The following is a 19,242-nucleotide window of genomic DNA, read 5'->3' on the forward strand; positions in this document are numbered from 1 at the left end:
GTGTGTGTGTACGAATTTAAATTTCCCACGACCAGCTCAAGTACCGTGCACTCTGCAAAGTTCATATTCGGCATGTGTCCTCTTACTAATTCAACGGAGTGTAGTGTCGCGATTGACGTTGTTTGGATAAGCATTTCTACATAAAATAATGAAAAAATAAAAAGAATTGGCCTCCAGTTTGGCTTGCTCTCTTTGCGTCCCAGCTCCTTCTGATTGGTCTTCTGGTCTGCAGCGAGTTTCTTCCGAATAATAATATTTTACTTGCCATTAGTGTGTACGAATTTTGTTCCATAAATTAATGTGTTAACTGATAGTCTATACTGCCTGCACATTTGCAATGTGCAGGCAGTATAGACAGTGTGGTGAATTAGGCCTACAATTATGACAACTGGCTCAACCATTGTGCACGTAAGGACTTATGTTATGAATTTAATGTTTAGATGTATGTGGTGGTAAGACAATTTAACTGAGAACCAATATAATACATTTTGATCAACATAACAAGCAATTTATAACGGGGGTAATGTCAGACAAATTGAATCTACATAATCATTTGCATGAATGTATGCTACCACAGCATTGGCACTTTGCCTAGAATAGATGTGGAGGCTGAACAAGTACTTCAGAGATGACTGAGAATTTCCATTGTGATCTGAGAAATATAGGTACCAAAACCACTGAGAACTGTCATCACCAGCTGCATCACGGGCACTGCACTATCTAGCTATAATTCCAGAAATCTGTGTGTCACCGACATCATCGCAGGTGGGCACTATGCCATATCTATAATTCCAGGAATCTGTGTGTGTGCCACCAATTTTATCACGGGAACTTTGCACTATAGTTCACGGAATCTGCATCTCTGTTTTTCACTGACATCTTAATCACTGACTGCATCACGGACACTGTGCACTCGTGTTAAGAATTGATGATGGATGATAAAAATATGCAGATACATGGTTAATGTAATCCTTTTTATTATAATACAAAACGTTGGATGTGTTCTTATCTAGCTTTTATTGGTTTTTCACATATCACATGGACATTCATTCTTTTTAGTGGACACATACATAACTCATTCAAACAGGACAAAACATATTCACCCATTACCATTCTCACAATAGAAATTGAAAATAATCTGCTGTAATAAAAAAAAAGAAAGAAATAATCTTCACAGGGTCTAAACATGGAAAGGAAGAATCCTTTACATTAAGTCAAGTAACTATTTACATGATACTTCTATTAGATTCTCTCAGAGTTGGAAATAATTATCAATGAGGTACTGCATGAGGTATCAGGTTTCAGTTCATATCTGGATGCAAGATAGCATTCACAGTAACAGCGTATAATATGCATGGAATTTGATGGTCCTCAAACCATTAATTGATGACCAGCAGACAATCAGAGATAAACAAACCATGATATTATCTATTGCTGCATACAAAATATTGCAGGACTGCATGGCCAACAACATCAGTCTTGATATAGTATGTGGTGTGTACCCACATGCTCACTTCTCTGTTACACACACATATTTATATATATATATGCACTATATCATGTACCATGGCATGTTTTTCCTTCAGTACAGTAGAAGACAATTTGCTCTTAACTTTTGTATTCATTGTATCAAGACGACAAAAAATCCCAATTTTGTTTTGTTTTAACGTGACTGAAATAACTGAATGATAACATTTCTGTAGATGACTAACATCACTGAGGTAATACTGTTCATATTGGCATTGAATGAGGCTATGGACACCACATCACAATCATCTGAGTTTGTTATATTTTGTTGTTTTCTTTACACTCTAATATTCCTAATCTAGTGCTACCTATCTTCTGACCAAAAATAACTGGGTACGTCATATTAACACAAACACGTCCTGAAAATCCAATAGAAAACACATTGAAAATCACAGAATGACTAGCTTGATTCTTAAATACAGAGGATTAAAGTGAAAGTCCCTTTTCATTCATATGGAAACAAAATCAATAATGCCCAGGTACTGTATAAAATCAGTGTTCGGAAACTGCATACAGAAAATTACAAGATTACACCTCTTTTCTTTAGGTTCCTACAACACCAAAATCGGGCAAGAAATCACCACTGATGCAGCAAACCTGCAATAAAATGTTTTTTTGACTACTTGACACAATAAAATACAACAAAACAGAGATATATAATATATAGGTATATATATATATAAAAGCCTGAGGTACTTGTCAGAATATCTGAGGTCAGGAGGAGTAAGCAGTAGAGGACTTTTGCAGTTGTTAGCATCAATAAAGAATACATGTACATCTATCCTTGAGTAGTTACAGCAGCATTTAGGACATTCAATGTTATGGTATGGTATTGAGTTTTAGACATCCAGAGATTTATTTGCTTGATGTAGTATCTTTGAGGTATCTGAGAATGGTGTGTGGGAGTCTGCTACAGGAAAACCGATAAACAGACATGTTGCCTACTGATTTATGGCCCTTGTGAGGATGAATCTACTACCTGTTCAATGTTCTGGCTGTTAAAACACAAATCCTGTCACTCTTCCTGCCTCACAATCTCTATTCTTCCATTTCTTTCACACGCACATGTACAAATAGTAAAATCAAAACGCAAAAATAAAATCAAGAATGTGTAACATTGCAACTCCAGATAGCATTCATCTATGTCTATACTGGTAAAGGAGTAACGCCAACTGATCAATAAGCATAAATGTATAGTTCAAACATACAGTAGCTAGATAGCTGGGCTTTTTGTTTTTGTTGTGAAAAGTAAAAAAATAAAACGGATAGTTCCAATATAGGCCTACTTGATACCTGAGAGGTAGTTCCACAAGGACAAAAGTTGTGTTTTGTCCAGATTCTTCAGTCCAATAATTACATGGATTTCTTAAGCTCATGTCTTTCTCAGTCAGTTAAAACAATCTGTGGTCCTGTCATTTGTTTTCTTAGCCAATTCGTTTTTGAGCTGTTCACAGACAAGAAGTAAAACACTAAGTGAAAGAGAAGCTTCTTCATCCCCTGAGGAAAATCATAACAGTTTTATAGTTCCTCCAAGGTGTCCAGCGCGACATCCAGGGTTTCAGTAAGGTTCCTTGTTTGGCCAATGACAATCTTGACCAAACTGAGACAATAACAACATATGAGGTAATAATGATAATAATAATAATAATAATAATTAAAATAACAATATTAAAACTAACACAAAGTATTTGAGGTATTGATGGAATTTAAGATTTGACACGTGGGTATATGAGGTGCCCAGCCAATAGCTTATTTCTATTCTTGTTTCTTATTTCAAACCTACAGCAGACGGATGTATTAGTAACCCCCCCAACAACAAAATCACAGGAAACATGGAACAAAAAAATAAAATAAAAAATAAAAAAAGATAAAAATAGCAGCTGCATTCAAGTTGTTTACAATATCTTTCACGGAGATCCGCTGAGTTTGGATATAACATTAGGAGCTCGAAGTCACTGTTACTTGTATGCTTCGGTGATCTCACCCTCAGGTACTGGATTCTTTGGGAGGTAGGTCTTCATTGGTGACTGAAGTCACTATGGAGAGAGGACAATCCGAGGTAGTACTGTTTGTTGTCCTGGAGATCTGTGCGATGCGCTCCTCGACACAGCCAGCTGACAGTCGGGCCTCTGCGTCATGGTCCCAGCATTCCTCTATGGTCTCGCACATCTGACTCAGACCCTGCAGCCAATCACAAGAGCGACATCACAACACAGCGAGTTGAAGGAAGTCAGACAACAATTGTATTCTAGTCAACGTTATCGTGCGCCATTTACAACTTCCATATTCAATCTGCAGAATGCATTAGCAAACCCAAATGGCTTTTAAACAGGGCTTAATAGGCAGTAACTCACAGGATGTTTAAGCCAGTAGTCCTTGAAGGCTGGACGCATCTTCTTGTGCACAACCACCTCCTGCAGGTCCTCCAGGGTGGGATGTTGTCCTATTTCCTCCTCAAAAGGCAGCATGTACTCCCCCAAAGTACCTGCAAAAAGAGGAAACCATGGTCAGCTACGGTCCAGACAAGAGGGATCAGACTGGAGGCTTCATGAGAAGTCAACCCCTGATGACGAGATCATTAAAAGTCACCGAGCAAAGTTCGGACTCACTGTCTATGTCGGAGCAGCGCGAGACCAGCTCCCACAGCACCAGGCCCATGGCGTACATGTCGATCCTCAGGAAGGAGTCCCGCTGGAAGTTGATGGCTCCCTCGAGCACCTCAGGGGCCATGTATCGCCTCGTGCCCACCTGAGGGACGATGCAGGGGGGTGAGAGTGAGGCTGGGAGATGGATGGAGGTGGGATTGTGCCTGTGTGAGTGAGTGACAGAGTACGTGTGCGTGTGCGTCAGATCAGGGAAAGATACCTGGCCGTGCGTATCCCCAGGTGGCTTCCCAGGCTCAAACCGGACGGCCAGCCCAAAGTCTCCGATAACTGCAGTCAGATCATCTCGAAGCATAACATTCTTACTCTTGAAGTCCCTTGAAAATGGAAGCAAGCATATGTAAGTGCCCAAGATTTTCTAAAGGATGGAATAAACCCCTGGATCAACTGAAATAAAAATGAGGAGTGCCGTTAGAATGTTGGAACTAAAAATGTCAGCTCATCGGATACTGACAAGTCCAATCTCCGGCAGTGGGAGGACAGTAGTTGTCCCTACCTGTGTGCAATGGTGGGTTTAGGCCCGTCTCCTTTGTAGATTAAGTTGTCCTCGTGGAGGTAGGCCAGCCCATGGGACATGGTCTCTGATATGTGACACATCTCACTCCATGTCACGGTGCTGCCTTTCAGATGGTCCGTCAACGAGCCCTGCGCACACAGAGACACAGTCACTCGACAGGCAGATGGTAGGCGTGCCTGTGTGGGGTGGGACCGAGTGGTGTGGCTGGCGGCTGGTCCGCCGAGTGCTCACCCTTTCGTGGAACTCCATGATGAGCCAAAGCTCCGTCTCCAGGTTGGCGCCGTGTTTCTCAGCGGCGATGTAGCGCAGCAGGTTCTCGTGCCTCATTCCGGGGGTCAGGAAGATGTCCCGCTCGTTCTGCCACGACTGCTTGTCCTGCACAGACACACCCCCCCCCCACCAAGAGGAGTTCCTTTGTCAGTTCCGTTTAAAAGACACTGCTATTGTACGTGTCGTCAATGAGCCACTCACAGCTGTGTGTGCATTTCTACTGCCGGTGAGTGATGTGTGCATTGAGGGAGACAGTCCCTCACCTGAACAGGGAAGATCTTTACAGCGACATGTTCACTCATCAACTGGGCCTTCCACACACAGCCAAAGCGCCCCCTGGCTTTGATCTCAAGCAACTGCAGGGGTTTCAAACCAACCAAAGGGGAGGGTGGGGTTTGACCAGGGTCCTGAGAAACATAGAGGGTACGAATGAAATTCTTGAATCTTTTAAAAACACCTCAAATCCAACCATTTCCTGTGAGGAGGAAAAAAAGCGGTGTGTCGTGGGATGAGCGTGGAAGTGGGTGGCAGACGTACCTCGCCGAGGTCCACGTGGCCATAAGGAGGTTTGCGGTGGCGGTACATCCACAGGGCCAGCACAAGGGCCAGGGACAGCACACACAGGGGCAGCAGAGAGTACACCAGCACGTTGAGGAGAGAGGGCACTCTGGGAGGAGGGCGGATTTTCACTGAGAGGGGAGAGAGCGCAGTCACACATGGCCGGTCAGTCATGTCAAAAAGGCCACACACATTAGCACAAAATAAAGGACTGCGATGTGGCTCCGCCGCGTCGACCTGAAGCGTTAGTATGATGAATACGCATTTCCCGCCTGTCCATCGTTAGAATGGGGCCAGAGGTCGCCACTCACCTCGGCTGCCGCTGCCGATGAGGTTGGGGAGGTGGGTGAACCTCTCGTTGCAGTAGTTTCCCTCGCAGCAGCAGAAGAACACCTGAGGGTTCTCCTCCATGGACACGCACTCCTGCCTGTGAGGACACGACACACATCCTTAAGTGTTAATCACCTCCCATCCTCACAAGGGCTCTCCATGGACTGGTCTCTTCAAAACAACCAGCCGCTCCATGCACGACTTGTGTATCTCTATCTATTCTGTCTATTCAAAGAATTTTCTTCAAGGTTCTGTCAGAATGAGTATCACTTGGCTCCTTTAGCAATCAAACAGACAAAGTAAAGCGTCTCGTGAGGGGCTAGAGAGTACTCTGACCTGTCATAGCAGTTGAAGTCATCCAGCCAGCAGCCCTTCTTCACCAGTTTGATGGTTCCTGAGGAGTTGAGCCAGGAGGAGTAGCAGTGCAAGCGCTTGTCCTTCTCCCCCTCGCACCTCTCAAAGCCACTCTGGTTGGTCCTCTCTGTCCTCCAGTTATCATTGTAGTACACACACTCTCTGGTCTCTGCTTCTCCTAGGCTGTATCCTGGTGGAGGGGGGGGGGGGGAGACAACGGACCAGTTTGAGCTCAATTTCATTTACACTCAGTCAGCTAAGAAAATAAATTGTGATTCAATTGCCGAGGTGAAAAGTGGACACTTCGATGATTGAACTGGGCCTATTAATTCTTAGAATGTGGTGTGCTCCAAACAAGACCTCTTTCTCCACCATCATTCTGGCAGGCAGCCAAGTCAGGAACTCTCTAATGAGACTTTTTGGGGTGAAATATGGCATTGGGCGATAGTGTTTAATTTCTCTCATGCATTATAGAGTTAGCCTAATTCAATCTGTATAAAAACTGATACCTCACTGCTTAGAAGATCAACTTAGATTTAATCATCCTCTGACAAATGATGGAATTACCAGCTTGTTGTGCTAGGGACACAGACTACAGCGTGCCAAGAGTACAGATAACATTAGCTAGTGCTGTTCTTAACAAGAGAAAAGTGTACATCTGGATAGACAGATAAGGTTATACACCAGTCCATGACGCAACAGTGGAAGGAGTAATTGGTATGGATGACAAGCTACAAGTTTAGGGTGAACACAGTCCTACCCGTTACATGTGTAAGCCAGCTACCATTTTGCAAATGAAACTTGCGCTGTTTGCAATTTCTCAAAGTCATCTGAGGTCTTATTGATTAGCATGTCCTTAATCTTTACTGTGGAAACCTCCGTCAGCAAAACTACACTTTTTGTTCAATCAACAAAACATATTGGAAACATATCCCTGCATTTAAAAATGCAGGGATATATACTTAAATAGATCCTTTGTGAATTCCATTCAAAGCACATTAGAACATCATTTATCTTTGTTCACAGAAAAATAATTCCTGTCCCTTTAAATCCCTACCAGAAAGGGTAGTTGCCCATCCCCCAATGTTACCCCTCAACCCATTACACACACACACAGGCAGGGTTTTTTGGTATACATTTGGCAAGTGTATACCAAAATAATTGAGCCATTTCTTCAGTATGTACTGTTACCTATTACTTGTTCTTCACACACAAACAAAAGGAAGACTACTTCTGCCTCCATTAAGCTGATTGTATTGCTTGTGTGTAGTCACATGACCTGAGGACTTTTACTACTAGATAATTCCCCAACCCCCTCTCCCTCTATCACTCACTGAAGCCTACACACCAACAACAAAAACTCTGGAGAAGCAGTTTCCTATTGTTCCCCTCTTCTCTTTAACAAGCTAAAGGCATACAATAATATTGAATATATATTGAATGGGAAATATATTTCTCAATCCAAATGTGCATATCTATTGATTATATATTTTTTTGAAGATCCATTGTTTTTTTTACTCTCCCTAAATTTAGTCAAATTAAATCAAAATAGAGGAAATATAAGCCTTGTACACTTCCCATCATTGACGTAGGGAGAAATTCCTGAAAAAATACACAAAGAAAACAAAGCCGACATTTAATTTCACGTGATGAATAAAGATGTTATAAGTTTGCAGTTTTACTTCCCTGCGAATTAAACGAGACTGTGCGGTAGGGTATATAGATGTAAATTCAGTAGCCTAATAATTTCCGAGCATGCTCTTGTATTGTAGCTATGTGCTTTTTCGTGCGGCTGATTTCGTCATCCCAAATCAAAACAAAGCGCTCTAATTCGGAAATAGACTACTACAGCATTTCATTGGGCTGCTGATACAGCTGCTGCTCTAGATATTTGTGTTGAAAATCACAAGAGGCTTAAGGACGATTCAGTGTTAGGATCCTCATTGATGTCATCTGCATTAAGTTGCTGACGCAAAATATATACACATATGTTCACAATAGATCGAGTTAGCCTATCACTTAACAATTCAAGAATGATTTTAGTTTCGCAAAAACGATATTAGAAGACTAAATGACAAACTCAATGGGAGTATATGGAAGAGAGGAAAGCTACAACTGGTGCAACATTTATATAAATCGTGTCGGCTACTCGTCAAGTTACATTGTTTCAGAAACTGAATAGTGTGGTATTAGTTTGATTAATGGCCTAGACTGAAACTGTTGCAATCTTATCTCAACAATTGATTAGCTTACCTGCACATAAAGTTCCCAGAAGAAGTGAACAAGTCAACCACGAAAAAGACATGTTCTCCTAAAAATTGAAGACAGCGAACACGTTCTCCTTTTTCCGTAGCGAACATTTAAAATAGTCCCAGCATCAGTACACGATCAAAAAGACCACAGGCCTTCGCGGTCCATCCAGCAACCAAGCGCGTGTCAACAGCCTCGGAGCAACAATGTTTGAAGAATGTAGAGACGTTTGATTATCAAGGTGCATTAATAGATTAGACTATATGTACCATTCCTAATTAACAAATTGACCAGAAATGCACTGTTTAAGACCTTTACCAAGGTAACTGAGTTGAATAGCACCACTGCGTCGGGAGGTCGCGGTTTACATGTTGCTGATTTGTGTCCAAAATGGCTTCTAAATGGGGAATGGGCTGCAAATAGGGAAACCCGGATGTGTAAACACAAAGAGGGGAATTCAGGCAGCTCGCGGTATGACCTTAGAGTGAGACATGTGAAATGGAACGGGAACGTTGGTGAGAAATATATAAATAAACACGCGAAATATTTTTTGTCTTCGAAGATAGCATTCATTTTTCAACCATTTCTGATTCTCACGCAAAACCTTGTGTTTCTCACGCATTTTAACCATTTCTCACGCTGAGAAGTAAGGAATAACTTGTCCCGCTATATAGGCTACAATTAATGGATATTAATTGCCGAGCTTACCCCACCCGAACGTTTTGTACTTGGCAAACGTTGACATGTATGATAATCTCACGCCAAACTTTTGATAAAATTACAGAGCCCTGGACAACTGTTAAACAGTCACAGAATGGTAAAAATAATATATTTTCTACTGCAGCTGGGAAGTATTAGACATCCTTCATGCGTGGAAGCCACACTAGTAGCCTAAGCTACCGGGCAGTATTTTTCGGAATTACTGACTTTACAGACCAGGCCTGCAGTCACCAACTCAGCTGTGCCCTCACTGTGAACAAAATGTATCAGAATATCATTTAGGTCGAGAAGCGAATTTGTAACTGCCTGGCAACGACGTGAAATTCACGCCCTGGTTTCCTAAAAGTCAACAGTTTTTTTGCTATGATCATGATCCAAATATGTTTACGTCCTTCCACCTGCAAGATGACACGCTGTGCTTAAAGTGTGTAGGTATACGGTGTGTAGGCAACCTATATTTTATTTTATTGTATATTTTATTTAATTCTAATTCCACTTAGTACTGCTAGTTTATGTACCCTTAGTATAGATAGTCCACATATTTAAATTTTAGGTCCCTAAATGTTTATTGTATGCACCTTCCTGCCAAAGCAAATTCCTTGTCTGTGCAAACTTTCATGGCAAATAAATCCCATTCTAAATCTGATTCTAAAGTGTAAAAGAATGGCAGAAAAATTATGGGGGCTATCCGTTGTATAACATGCCATAAATATGTCCTCCCAGAAAATGAACTGTTCTCTGTGTGCTTTGACATGTAGGCCTGTCAGGATGGTAGCGGTTTTCGACCTAGCAGACTGTAACCTGAGACAAAGCATTTCCCTTTACTCCATATTGACCCTTTAATTCAATATAGTGCATCAGTGAACCTGTGTAAAAACAGATGTGCTCACATATTGTCATGGCAACTAAAAGAGCATGTGAGTGTTGGTCAAATGTTCATTAACCCTGCCAAGACGAGACATCCATGGAGGAGAAACGACCATGTTTTGGAGCTAAATGGCTCATAATAGAACAATAATCAAATAGGGGCAATCTGGTTAGAAACAGCATCTTAAGTGTAGTTTAAATTGAATTATTCTATATCATTGCCCCAGTGAACCCAGTGGTAGCCTACTGCATTGTTGTAAGTCACTGGCAATCCTGGGAATGTAATAGAAGGATTAGTTGGATCTTCTATTTCCAAAGATGAAGATCACTAATCTACTAAAGCAGATAATAGATAGATAACACTAGGTGGTGGTAATACACCATGACTCTGGTTGTCTGATATTAACCTGCAGTCTTAGTTGGTAGATGGAATAGATTATTTTGAGAAAAATAGCCATGTACATAAATATAAATAACATTGAGGATTCTTGTAAATCAATTCCTACTTTATTTTCACCATTTTAACGAATTATTTCAGTACAAAAATAAATAGACAAGCATGTCATAATAGTTTTTCCTCTTTTATTATTTTCATAGCTACATGTACATGGTGTTGATTTCAGGAAGGGGGTGGGGATAAGATTCCATGCCTGGTATGTAAACATATTTGACAATACCTTACATTGTCTCAGGTGTATGGTCTAACCATGATTGGCCCTGCACTCCAGGGAGGTCAGGTAATCATGGAATGGTTTAAAAGTAGTTGGCAACCCTGCGAATAGACTGGATGTTGGGGTTCTGGGCCTGCCACTCCATGTGGCTACCGTAATCTCCTCTCTCCACAATGTACATGCGGCCACGGTAGTTAGGCTCTTCGTACAACACCCACCTGGCAAGCAAAAAGGTAAAATGTCACGAGAGAAAAGAGAATCTTGATATTTACTCTGTCACACATGTAACAGACCCAGACGGATATACACAAATTAAATAGCAAACAAAGTGTTCCACGAATGCCATTCAATCAGCTTGATACATACGCTCCGTCTCCATAGACCTTGATGGAGTTGATGCAGTTCTTGCTCAGGCCTTGGCCCTGAAGGAATGGAGCATCTTCACTCAGCTCCACACACTGGCCTGCGAAGTCAGCTCCCTCGAACAGCTGCATCCTATAGTGCTCGCCGTGCTGTTGGGCAGAATGACAGGCGCACTCACGGATTTCAAGAAATGCAGTAAAAAAAGAGCAAGAAGACAAGAGTGTGAAGGAACACAAAGAAAAGTTGAACAGCTGAAACGACGACAAACGAAAACACCAGCTTCTTGGCACATGAAATTACAATTCAGCTTCATTGCTGCGTTCTCTTTTTGTAAAAAAAAAAATCCATAAGAGACTGTTTGTTTAATAACATGACTGAGCCTTTTTCTGGCCATGGAACTCATGTGATTCCAATAAAATATTCCCCACCTGTCACTGCCACATGTCCAGTTATCAAAACATGCACATCATTTGCTTGCAAAGCACATACATAGGCATCTCTATTTCAGTCTGTCCCTCTGTCTTGCAGAGTATTTAAGAGGACATGAATCCACAGGTTCTTGCAACATGCCAGCCAGTCTGCCCCTTGCCAGTCTGGCATGTCATCTATCCTGCAGCCCTTCCAGCTCTCTTTAAAACTGTTGATCCCTGTGTGTCATTTGGGCTGACCATTAATAACCCTTACCATCCTAATGGGCTTGCAGGAGCCTATGTGGTCATTGTGGCCGTTCCAACGCTGAAACTCTGGATATTCTCCGTGCTCCAGGATGTACTGCTGGCCCTTGAAGTCAGGGTGGTCATAACAGATGAAGGCTCCACTCTCCACACGGATGGAGTTGACCCTGTTCATGAAGCCACGGTCCTGGAAGTTGTCACATTCACCGCATATCTCCAGCTTAAGCCCGGTGAAACATTTCCCCTCGTAGAATACGATCTGACCAGCCACACCAAAAGAGACGTTAGGACTAGGCTCTCAGACATGAGTATTTTGCATTGCACAATTCTTTTAATAAAAAATATTTTACTGGATTTCTCCAGCAGTTCTGAAGATCATTTACGTTTAGTACTGCATTATTGTTACTTCATGCATTGATATGAAGCTCTCATAATGATGCAACTGTAGACTAAACTACTCAAACTACAGTACAAATTATTTGTGGGTTAGCATGCATGTGTCCAGAAGTGTGCATGTGTTTGTTGGGAAGAGTGCTCCAAGATGGCTGTCTTAGCCTCCCTGTCATGCTACTCACCTTTCCTGAGTACTGCGACATTTTCCAACTGTAGAGTTTAAACTACTCCCACAGTATAAGAGTGGAAAAATTTGGACTCCCTGATATATATGGTCAATAGGGAGCATGGTGGCATTGCGAGGCCAAAACAACAAAGGCTTAACAAAAGAGGGTTTACACTTTCTGCTTCATGGACAGTTTCCCTTACATTTGCACTGCTGATATTGGACTTTGGCTTAGGAGGCGGGTAACAATAGGGCCAATGATTTTGCTTTGATTGAGTTTTGGGGGGGGTATTTTATTGATTGAGGTATTGGGCAAGGTTCCAGTCTGTTTTAGGGTGTAAACAAAATAAACATTGCTTGGCTTTGGAGAGAAAATGGACAGAGTGACAGATTAGACAAGGGAGGACATACTGTACGTACACCGTAGACACAGATTAGACTGAAAGAGGAGAGGCAAGGACATACTTTTCAATGCCTAAAGAGAACGCCAAAACTCCCAGCTTTGCATTACCTGTATATGAAGTCATAGTTACATAAAGAACAATGAAAATACATTGCACCTCCCTCAAAGTTCACATGCAGTCTAAATACTGCTAAGTCTAAATCACAATACCTTCAAATCTTATCATGAAGGTATGATAAAGAGGCACTGATATTACACAAATCTCTATGTTTTTTTTTAAAATTAAGCAATATTTACAGTAGATGTCTCAGTCAGACATGTTGCTCAATCCTTGCATAATGCAAGGATTTAGTGTATAGTTATCACGTGTACACATTTGTGTACTTACTGGAGGAGTGGGTGGGTTCACTGATAGTGTACTTCTGATATGCCACTGTGGCTCCAGGGAAGCGGATATGACTATGAAAAACGGTAGGTATAAATAAGGTAGAAGCTCAGACTTAAATCACATTTACCAACTCAGCACTGGAGAGGTAAGTTCCCCCTGAATCTGACTGTACTTGTCTTGTGTGTTGTTAGTTGTGCCATTGGGAACGAGAAATCATCGTCATCAACATTTTAGAAGGAATGACCTAAAAAGTTTGATTATACTCATGGTTGTAAATATAATTCACACCAGGGCTGCAAATATGGTACCATGTTTCACAATATTGCTTACAATGTGTTTGTATACATAACAGAGAACATATATATTTGTTTAAATTCACATATTTTTGTCCTCAGGTACCAACTGACTAGAACCATGAAGATCCTAATATTGGGCATTGCTCTTACTCTTTTGTTTATTAGTGGTGAGTCCCTGTCACTGATTTATTACTGAGTCAACACTGGCAGACGACCCCTGGACTCCTGTTAGTTCAGGGATGTCTTTTCTCTCTATTTGTTACGGTGATGTTAAATATTGGAACTAACATAGAAATACTTTAAGTACAGGATTTAAACAAGTTTTCTTCTTCCCCTCTACTGATGCAACACCAGTACGAACGATTTGTGTAAAAAGACAATATTAAAAATAAAAGCCTGAAAAGAACAATATGAAATGTGCTAGTGCAGTGTTTCCATTCTCCATTATTGTCTATTATTCAACTTTGTCTTTTGCCATAGGTGAAGCCCTGGACTGCCATCACTGTGTTCCCAAGAAAGCTGGAGGATCATGTGACCTAACGGTGGAGACTTGTAAGCCAGAGAAGAATGGGTGTGCAGCAGCCAGGTTCCTCCGTGCGCCCAGTAAGTATCACTATAGTACAAACCACAGACAACCTGCTGGTCAGGTTTCTCAGTAAAAAAACAACAACCTTCTATACGTTGATAGTAAAGCAGTCAACATCTTGACCATATTACGTTTATGATATATTACCCTTCTTCTATTCTCACCTCCTTTTAGACGGCCAGTACCAGAAATGCATGGCCATGTCAGACTGTGAGATGTTGAAAATGAATGCCTACATCGACATGAAGTGCTGTGATACAGACATGTGCAACACATTCTAGCCTTCACACTGCATAAGGCTGGCTGAAACTAGTTAAGAATTAAGGATAAGAAAGACATTGATGTATTATGTTCTTGACCTTGATTTGGTGATAAATTACTGTAATCCAGTGGATTAAAGTATTCATGAGAAAAACAGTGGTAAAATATTTTGTTTTCTAGGAAAAATTATTTTTTTATTGTCTTAAATTGATTTTCTTAAAGTTAAAAAGTTACTGAAATCAACTGCTTAGAATAAACTGTGCACAAAGCAAACTTGCTACTTAAAGAATGTTACAAATCCCAAAGACTGAATTACATAATCACTTTTTGCTTTAATGATTACAATCAAAAGCATTTGTACAACATATTCAACATTAGAAAATGGATGCAGTTTTTTGGCTGATACTTACTGCTATGAAAACAAACTGACTTGACAAAGAGGTGGTTATGTGAACATTTAAGTAGAAAAAGAGCTGTACGTTGAGGGAGTTAACAGCTAGGGATGTATCAGAAGAAACGTGAACTGCACCATTTCCTTAGAGTCTATGTGGCTGTAAAGGTATGTAGGTACTGAACGTGATCTCTCCACTGAGGAGAAAGGAGAACATTATTTCAACAGAGGGGAATAGTTGCCTTCATTAGAATTTGGCATTAGAAGATTTGAAATAACACAATTATTATTAATCTTAAATAGTCACTAGTCTTAGTTAACATAAAAAACACATTTATTCTGATACATCAGTATGAGGTTCTGTGTTTTGCATCAGTTCTTAGCACAGACTAGGTGGACAGTTGGATTGTGGGTGAAGTATGACAGTAGACAGCCACTAATCCTTTAACAAACCAACAAAGAAAAAGATGATGACAATATGAATGGAATATACATGACCATGGTGGAATCATTTGAGGTGGAGGAGAAGAACTGGCAGGTAGCCTTCAAGTAACGGGATATCCCAGTGCAGTGTCCAGTATGTTGATTGGGCGGCTCTACATCATGGAGCAGGAAGTCTTCCCTGGTTGGACGCCACCGTCAATCTTCTCAGCCTCCAGGATCATCCTCCTGAACACCTCTACGGCCGTCTGTGTCAGGGAACATCCAGGACTCTGTTACCCCCCCCCCGCAATACTATAGGCTGCAGACCACATTCCTACACAAACGTGTCTCTGGAAACACATATATCCAATATTCTACTCAGTAGGACTATTCAAAAATGTATAAAGCATGAATCATGTCTGCCTCAATAACAGAATCTACATCTTTGCTATGGTGTCCCATTGTTGTACAGTAGATGTACTACTAGCACACTACACGGATGCAGATTAATTGTTGTGATCACCTGGTTTTCTTTAGCTGAGGATTCCATGAAGGCGGCATTCCAGGAATCAGCTAATGCCTTACCCTCTTCACAGCTGATAACCCTGTAAAAAAAAAAGGTAATCCAACTGACAAATACATGCTTTAGGAGCATTTCACAGACTGCTGTGTGAATGTAATGCTGGCTTCAAAATACTCATGGTGCAGTGCATTTTGCAGTACATTATTAGAAACCATTTTGTATTTCCTGAGCCTCGGACGCAGGAATGTCAGTATATGTCTGTTACGTACCGTTCCATATGTAGGTCATTCTTGTTTCCCACCAACATAATTGGAACTCTAGAAGGAAGAAAATACATGTTGTATGTTATCTTTATATCCCATACATCCAAATGTCATACAAATTTTCATAAAAAATACTCACTGAACTTTCCCCACCATATCCAGCAGCTTCTCATGGATAACTTGTACTACTTCAAAACTGGAAAATACAAAATTCAATTTCAAAATAAATTATTTGTTAAGGTTTTAGATTGTAGTCTATGGTCTCGTCATTGTACAATTACAGTCATTACAGAAGTACAACTGACCTTTTATTGGATGTAACTGAGTACACCAGAATGTAACCATTGATATCTATGGAGTACGTCTGAGGGAAAATAGAATATTCATCCTGGAAGAGAAGAGAGTTAACAGTGCATTGTCACACTTACTTACTAACTGTGCACAGTGTTATTAATTAGAGATGAGCATGAGTCTGTATGGACTGTTGGTGTTGTTGGTGCTGGTGAGAAAAGCGTAGTGGCATGTGTTGCTCCCCTACCTGTCCAGCTGTGTCCACCAATTGCAGATGATAATCCTGTCCATTTATTGTGACCATCTTTGTGAATGCTGATGGAAAAGATGGTAGATTAGAGTAATAACACCACACGTAACATAAAGTACATGGAAAACATTCATGGACCCAAAATTGCTCTCACTACAGTGGTTGTCCACTAAAGGGTTGTTCCTGTGGCTTTGTGTAATTTCACTTAAATACAATCCAGCACATGGATCCAGTTTGTGCGACACACCTATCTTAATGGGACAGTCAATATTGACATGTCCTCTACGTTCCTTATACACATGAACGCCAGAGTATCCAGCTACAGAGGTAGCCTGAAAACGCTGACGCCTTCCTCCACGCTACACTAAACACACTCTATTAATAGATGAAACAGACCTCACACCTGAGCAGGCCAGGACATAGTGTATGTCATTCTGCACACTAGATACATACTAAATATCAGCCTCACAGGCTAGCCATGTTTGACATGGAGTCGGGTGTGCAGATGGTGGTGTCTAATGGCAATATTTAAGAATAGGCGGTTAAAAAACAATCATTGAATAAAAAAAACCACATAATGGCTGTTGAAAGATGATAATGTGATTATGAAGCTGTACTCCAGATGGTCTTTGAACAAAGAAAGCCTTAGGCTATCACATCACAATGAGCCAGTCAAGCAAGTCCTATGGGAAAGTGGAATAAAAACCTGCACGCTCAGTTTGAATATTCATATTCTTATTCTGTTTTAACTGTGCGATGAGGCCAACACAGACCCAAAGCTGTCTCTTACGTACTGTTCTCTATGGTCGGGTCATATGAGTCCACAAACTGGCCTTCCACAAACTGAATCGTTAGTGAGGATTTTCCTACAGAAAAAAAGGAAAGAGAAAAATATTCAAGGCATCACATGTAGTATGAAAGGACAGCATCATTATCAATTAGCTCCCCTTGAGCTTACATGAGCTTGAGCTTATTAGAAACTGCAAGTGGCAGCTCGGATCTAAGATGGATTCGAGAAACCGCAGATAGAGTGCAGCTAGTTTGGTTTGTTAAACGTTTTAGATCAACACTTGTATTATTGTTTTTGTTGATTTTATGTAAAGCACTTTGAGCTGCAATTCTTGTATGAAAAGTGCTATATAAATAAAGTCTTACTTACTTACTTACTTACTTGAGGATCTGTCACACCAACACAAAGATGGGTCATATTCTGAATAAATGTTGTCTTATTTCAATGGTAGGTGTGATCTGAGTCAGGAGTAAGGACCATAAAACTATTGTGCTTATCATCATCTCCATCTAGAAACGTGCTGGTTCCATTAGATTTTGTCATGGCAGCTCTATTTTAAATGTATATTCTATGTAGCTCAACAACAGAACATGGACAACCAGGCCCCTGTGCAAGCTTTAACTCTGACCAAATGGTGATCTATGACATAATATTCGTCCAGGAAATAGAGCTTACATTTGTAACATTATTGTTATTAACCTCTAGCGCGTCAAATAGCCTCGCCTACTACATCTTAGCTGAAGAGCGACCACTAGGCCAAACTCACCTGGTCACGCGTTAATTTGTTCCACTGAGGTGTAAGTGTGTCAGATTCTGCTCCCTATAATTTAAGTTAATTACAGGAGACGCAACCCGCTGTATTTTTCTGCTAATGTTACACCATAAAAAACGTATAGTGTGCTAGAGCTAACTTACAGCCAAACTGGACTCACCTACGGATCGGTACCCGAGGATGGCGATTTTTCGGGACTTTGGCTGCGGCATATCTTGTTCTGGCTATTGCATCTAGACCTCCGGGTGTATTGCAGCCTTCAGTTGGAGCAGCATACAAATTCAAAAGCAGGGATTCGACATATTTCCTCCCTGAATTTAAAATGATGATTTATGTGTATTTGGTATGAAATAACGGTCTATTTATCCGTGTTTGAAAACGAATTTCTCAACATATAAAAGCATGGGGTGTCTATAATAACTGCGTCACTACCTTTTGCATTATAATGATGACTAATGAACACTCAATTCCGATAGGTTGTACGTGAAATAAAGGAGGGAACTTCTTCTTGTGCCGAAGAATGGTTGGATAATATCGCTGTTTGTCGAGGTGAGATGCTTCGTCTCTGATAAACCATTGGTGGTGAAACGTAATGGCCCCGCATGTTGGGTGGTCAAGGGCAATGTCATTCAAAGACGTCATCGATAGGCTACTACACAATAGATTTATTGTGTAAGGGAGGCAAATATATTTTGTTAACATTTTCTTTTCTTTAAGATTTTCAGTTTTATGTTTTTAAAACAAACAAATAATGTAATAAGTAGAATGTACGTGTAATTTATGTTCTGCGTACACACCATCACATCCCTACGTTTTCTAATGCAACGCATCTCGAGTTAAGACACAGTTCTTAGTACATCTAATCGGCCGCTAGAGGGCCCTAGAACATAATAGATTATACATCATCATTCGGGTCTGAATATAACTTAGTCCATAACAAAACTGTAACAACAGCACTATAAATTACACATAAAGTGTTTAAAGCGCAGAGGCAGACAGTTTTATTCATATGAATTGTTGTGGTTTGCTGATTACAAGAGAAAGGAACTCATCATCTATAAATATTTTATTGAATAACATAGTTTACAAAGTTTTAGAATATTTTTAAAGATAATGCATGGTTAGACTTCATGTTGTCAGTGTGCAGTCTATTATCAGTTTAGCACTTCAGTTTATAGAAATAGCAAACTGGATTAAACACTCCAGCAGCTACTGTACATTCCAGTTGCTCTTTTCCTCAGAGGATACTGTTCTGAGCTGGACTCCCAGGAACTCCTGTTGT

General features: G+C 40.7%; 4 protein-coding genes across 5 annotated transcripts; 1 reads left to right on the plus strand and 3 right to left on the minus strand.

Moving 5' to 3' along the window:
• Window positions 1–998: 998 nt before the first annotated feature.
• Window positions 999–8,834, minus strand: LOC136959218 (activin receptor type-2B-like). 2 transcript variants are annotated; one of them, XM_067253487.1, is made up of 12 exons: window positions 8,788–8,834; window positions 8,473–8,663; window positions 6,202–6,409; window positions 5,847–5,962; window positions 5,515–5,666; window positions 5,241–5,384; window positions 4,939–5,082; window positions 4,687–4,835; window positions 4,393–4,507; window positions 4,137–4,275; window positions 3,882–4,012; window positions 999–3,708 (listed from the first exon to the last, which is right to left on the minus strand). In XM_067253487.1, the coding sequence occupies exons 2-12, from the start codon at window positions 8,522–8,524 to the stop codon at window positions 3,514–3,516; spliced, it is 1,545 nt and encodes a 514-aa protein (XP_067109588.1). In that variant the 5' UTR covers window positions 8,525–8,663; window positions 8,788–8,834; the 3' UTR covers window positions 999–3,513. The 2 variants fall into 2 exon arrangements, with proteins under 2 accessions (XP_067109588.1, XP_067109587.1); XM_067253486.1 differs by having other exon boundaries at window positions 8,473–8,829.
• A 1,975-nt stretch (window positions 8,835–10,809) lies between these two features.
• On the minus strand, window positions 10,810–12,360 carry LOC136959443 (gamma-crystallin N-A-like). The gene is made up of 4 exons (XM_067253771.1): window positions 12,340–12,360; window positions 11,775–12,023; window positions 11,094–11,239; window positions 10,810–10,945 (listed from the first exon to the last, which is right to left on the minus strand). The coding sequence occupies exons 1-4, from the start codon at window positions 12,358–12,360 to the stop codon at window positions 10,810–10,812; spliced, it is 552 nt and encodes a 183-aa protein (XP_067109872.1).
• Window positions 12,361–13,203: 843 nt separating this feature from the next.
• ly97.3 (lymphocyte antigen 97, tandem duplicate 3) lies at window positions 13,204–14,429 on the plus strand. Its single transcript, XM_067253115.1, has 4 exons — window positions 13,204–13,259; window positions 13,510–13,577; window positions 13,891–14,013; window positions 14,171–14,429. The coding sequence occupies exons 2-4, from the start codon at window positions 13,529–13,531 to the stop codon at window positions 14,275–14,277; spliced, it is 279 nt and encodes a 92-aa protein (XP_067109216.1). The 5' UTR covers window positions 13,204–13,259; window positions 13,510–13,528; the 3' UTR covers window positions 14,278–14,429.
• A 140-nt stretch (window positions 14,430–14,569) lies between these two features.
• LOC136958954 (GTP-binding protein Rheb) lies at window positions 14,570–18,393 on the minus strand. The gene is made up of 8 exons (XM_067253114.1): window positions 18,121–18,393; window positions 17,193–17,264; window positions 16,396–16,463; window positions 16,163–16,245; window positions 15,997–16,053; window positions 15,864–15,911; window positions 15,595–15,676; window positions 14,570–15,337 (listed from the first exon to the last, which is right to left on the minus strand). Exons 1-8 carry the CDS (start codon window positions 18,170–18,172, stop codon window positions 15,245–15,247), a joined length of 555 nt encoding a protein of 184 aa, XP_067109215.1. The 5' UTR covers window positions 18,173–18,393; the 3' UTR covers window positions 14,570–15,244.
• Window positions 18,394–19,242: the final 849 nt, after the last annotated feature.

This window comes from Osmerus mordax, chromosome 16 (genome assembly GCF_038355195.1).
Source record: "Osmerus mordax isolate fOsmMor3 chromosome 16, fOsmMor3.pri, whole genome shotgun sequence".
NCBI lineage: Eukaryota > Metazoa > Chordata > Actinopteri > Osmeriformes > Osmeridae > Osmerus > Osmerus mordax.

Bases quoted from the DNA above. Each gene is read 5' to 3' on its own strand.
- LOC136959218 (XM_067253487.1), bottom strand. From the start codon at position 8,524: ATGTCTTTTTCGTGGTTGACTTGTTCACTTCTTCTGGGAACTTTATGT. The intron at 5,385-5,514 runs GTACGTCTGCCA...TATGTTTCTCAG, and splicing joins GCCACGTGGACCTCGGCGAG to GACCCTGGTCAAACCCCACC. The intron at 4,836-4,938 runs GTGAGCACTCGG...CTGTGTGCGCAG, and splicing joins TCATGGAGTTCCACGAAAGG to GGCTCGTTGACGGACCATCT.
- LOC136959443 (XM_067253771.1), bottom strand. From the start codon at position 12,360: ATGTCGCAGTACTCAGGAAAG. The intron at 11,240-11,774 runs GTAAGGGTTATT...TCTGCCCAACAG, and splicing joins CCTGCAAGCCCATTAGGATG to CACGGCGAGCACTATAGGAT. The intron at 10,946-11,093 runs GTATGTATCAAG...TTTGCTTGCCAG, and splicing joins AAGGTCTATGGAGACGGAGC to GTGGGTGTTGTACGAAGAGC.
- ly97.3 (XM_067253115.1), top strand. From the start codon at position 13,529: ATGAAGATCCTAATATTGGGCATTGCTCTTACTCTTTTGTTTATTAGT. The intron at 13,578-13,890 runs GTGAGTCCCTGT...CTTTTGCCATAG, and splicing joins TACTCTTTTGTTTATTAGTG to GTGAAGCCCTGGACTGCCAT. The intron at 14,014-14,170 runs GTAAGTATCACT...ACCTCCTTTTAG, and splicing joins CAGGTTCCTCCGTGCGCCCA to ACGGCCAGTACCAGAAATGC.
- LOC136958954 (XM_067253114.1), bottom strand. From the start codon at position 18,172: ATGCCGCAGCCAAAGTCCCGAAAAATCGCCATCCTCGGGTACCGATCC. The intron at 16,246-16,395 runs GTAGGGGAGCAA...CTTCTCTTCCAG, and splicing joins TGGTGGACACAGCTGGACAG to GATGAATATTCTATTTTCCC. The intron at 16,054-16,162 runs GTCAGTTGTACT...TGTATTTTCCAG, and splicing joins TCAGTTACATCCAATAAAAG to TTTTGAAGTAGTACAAGTTA.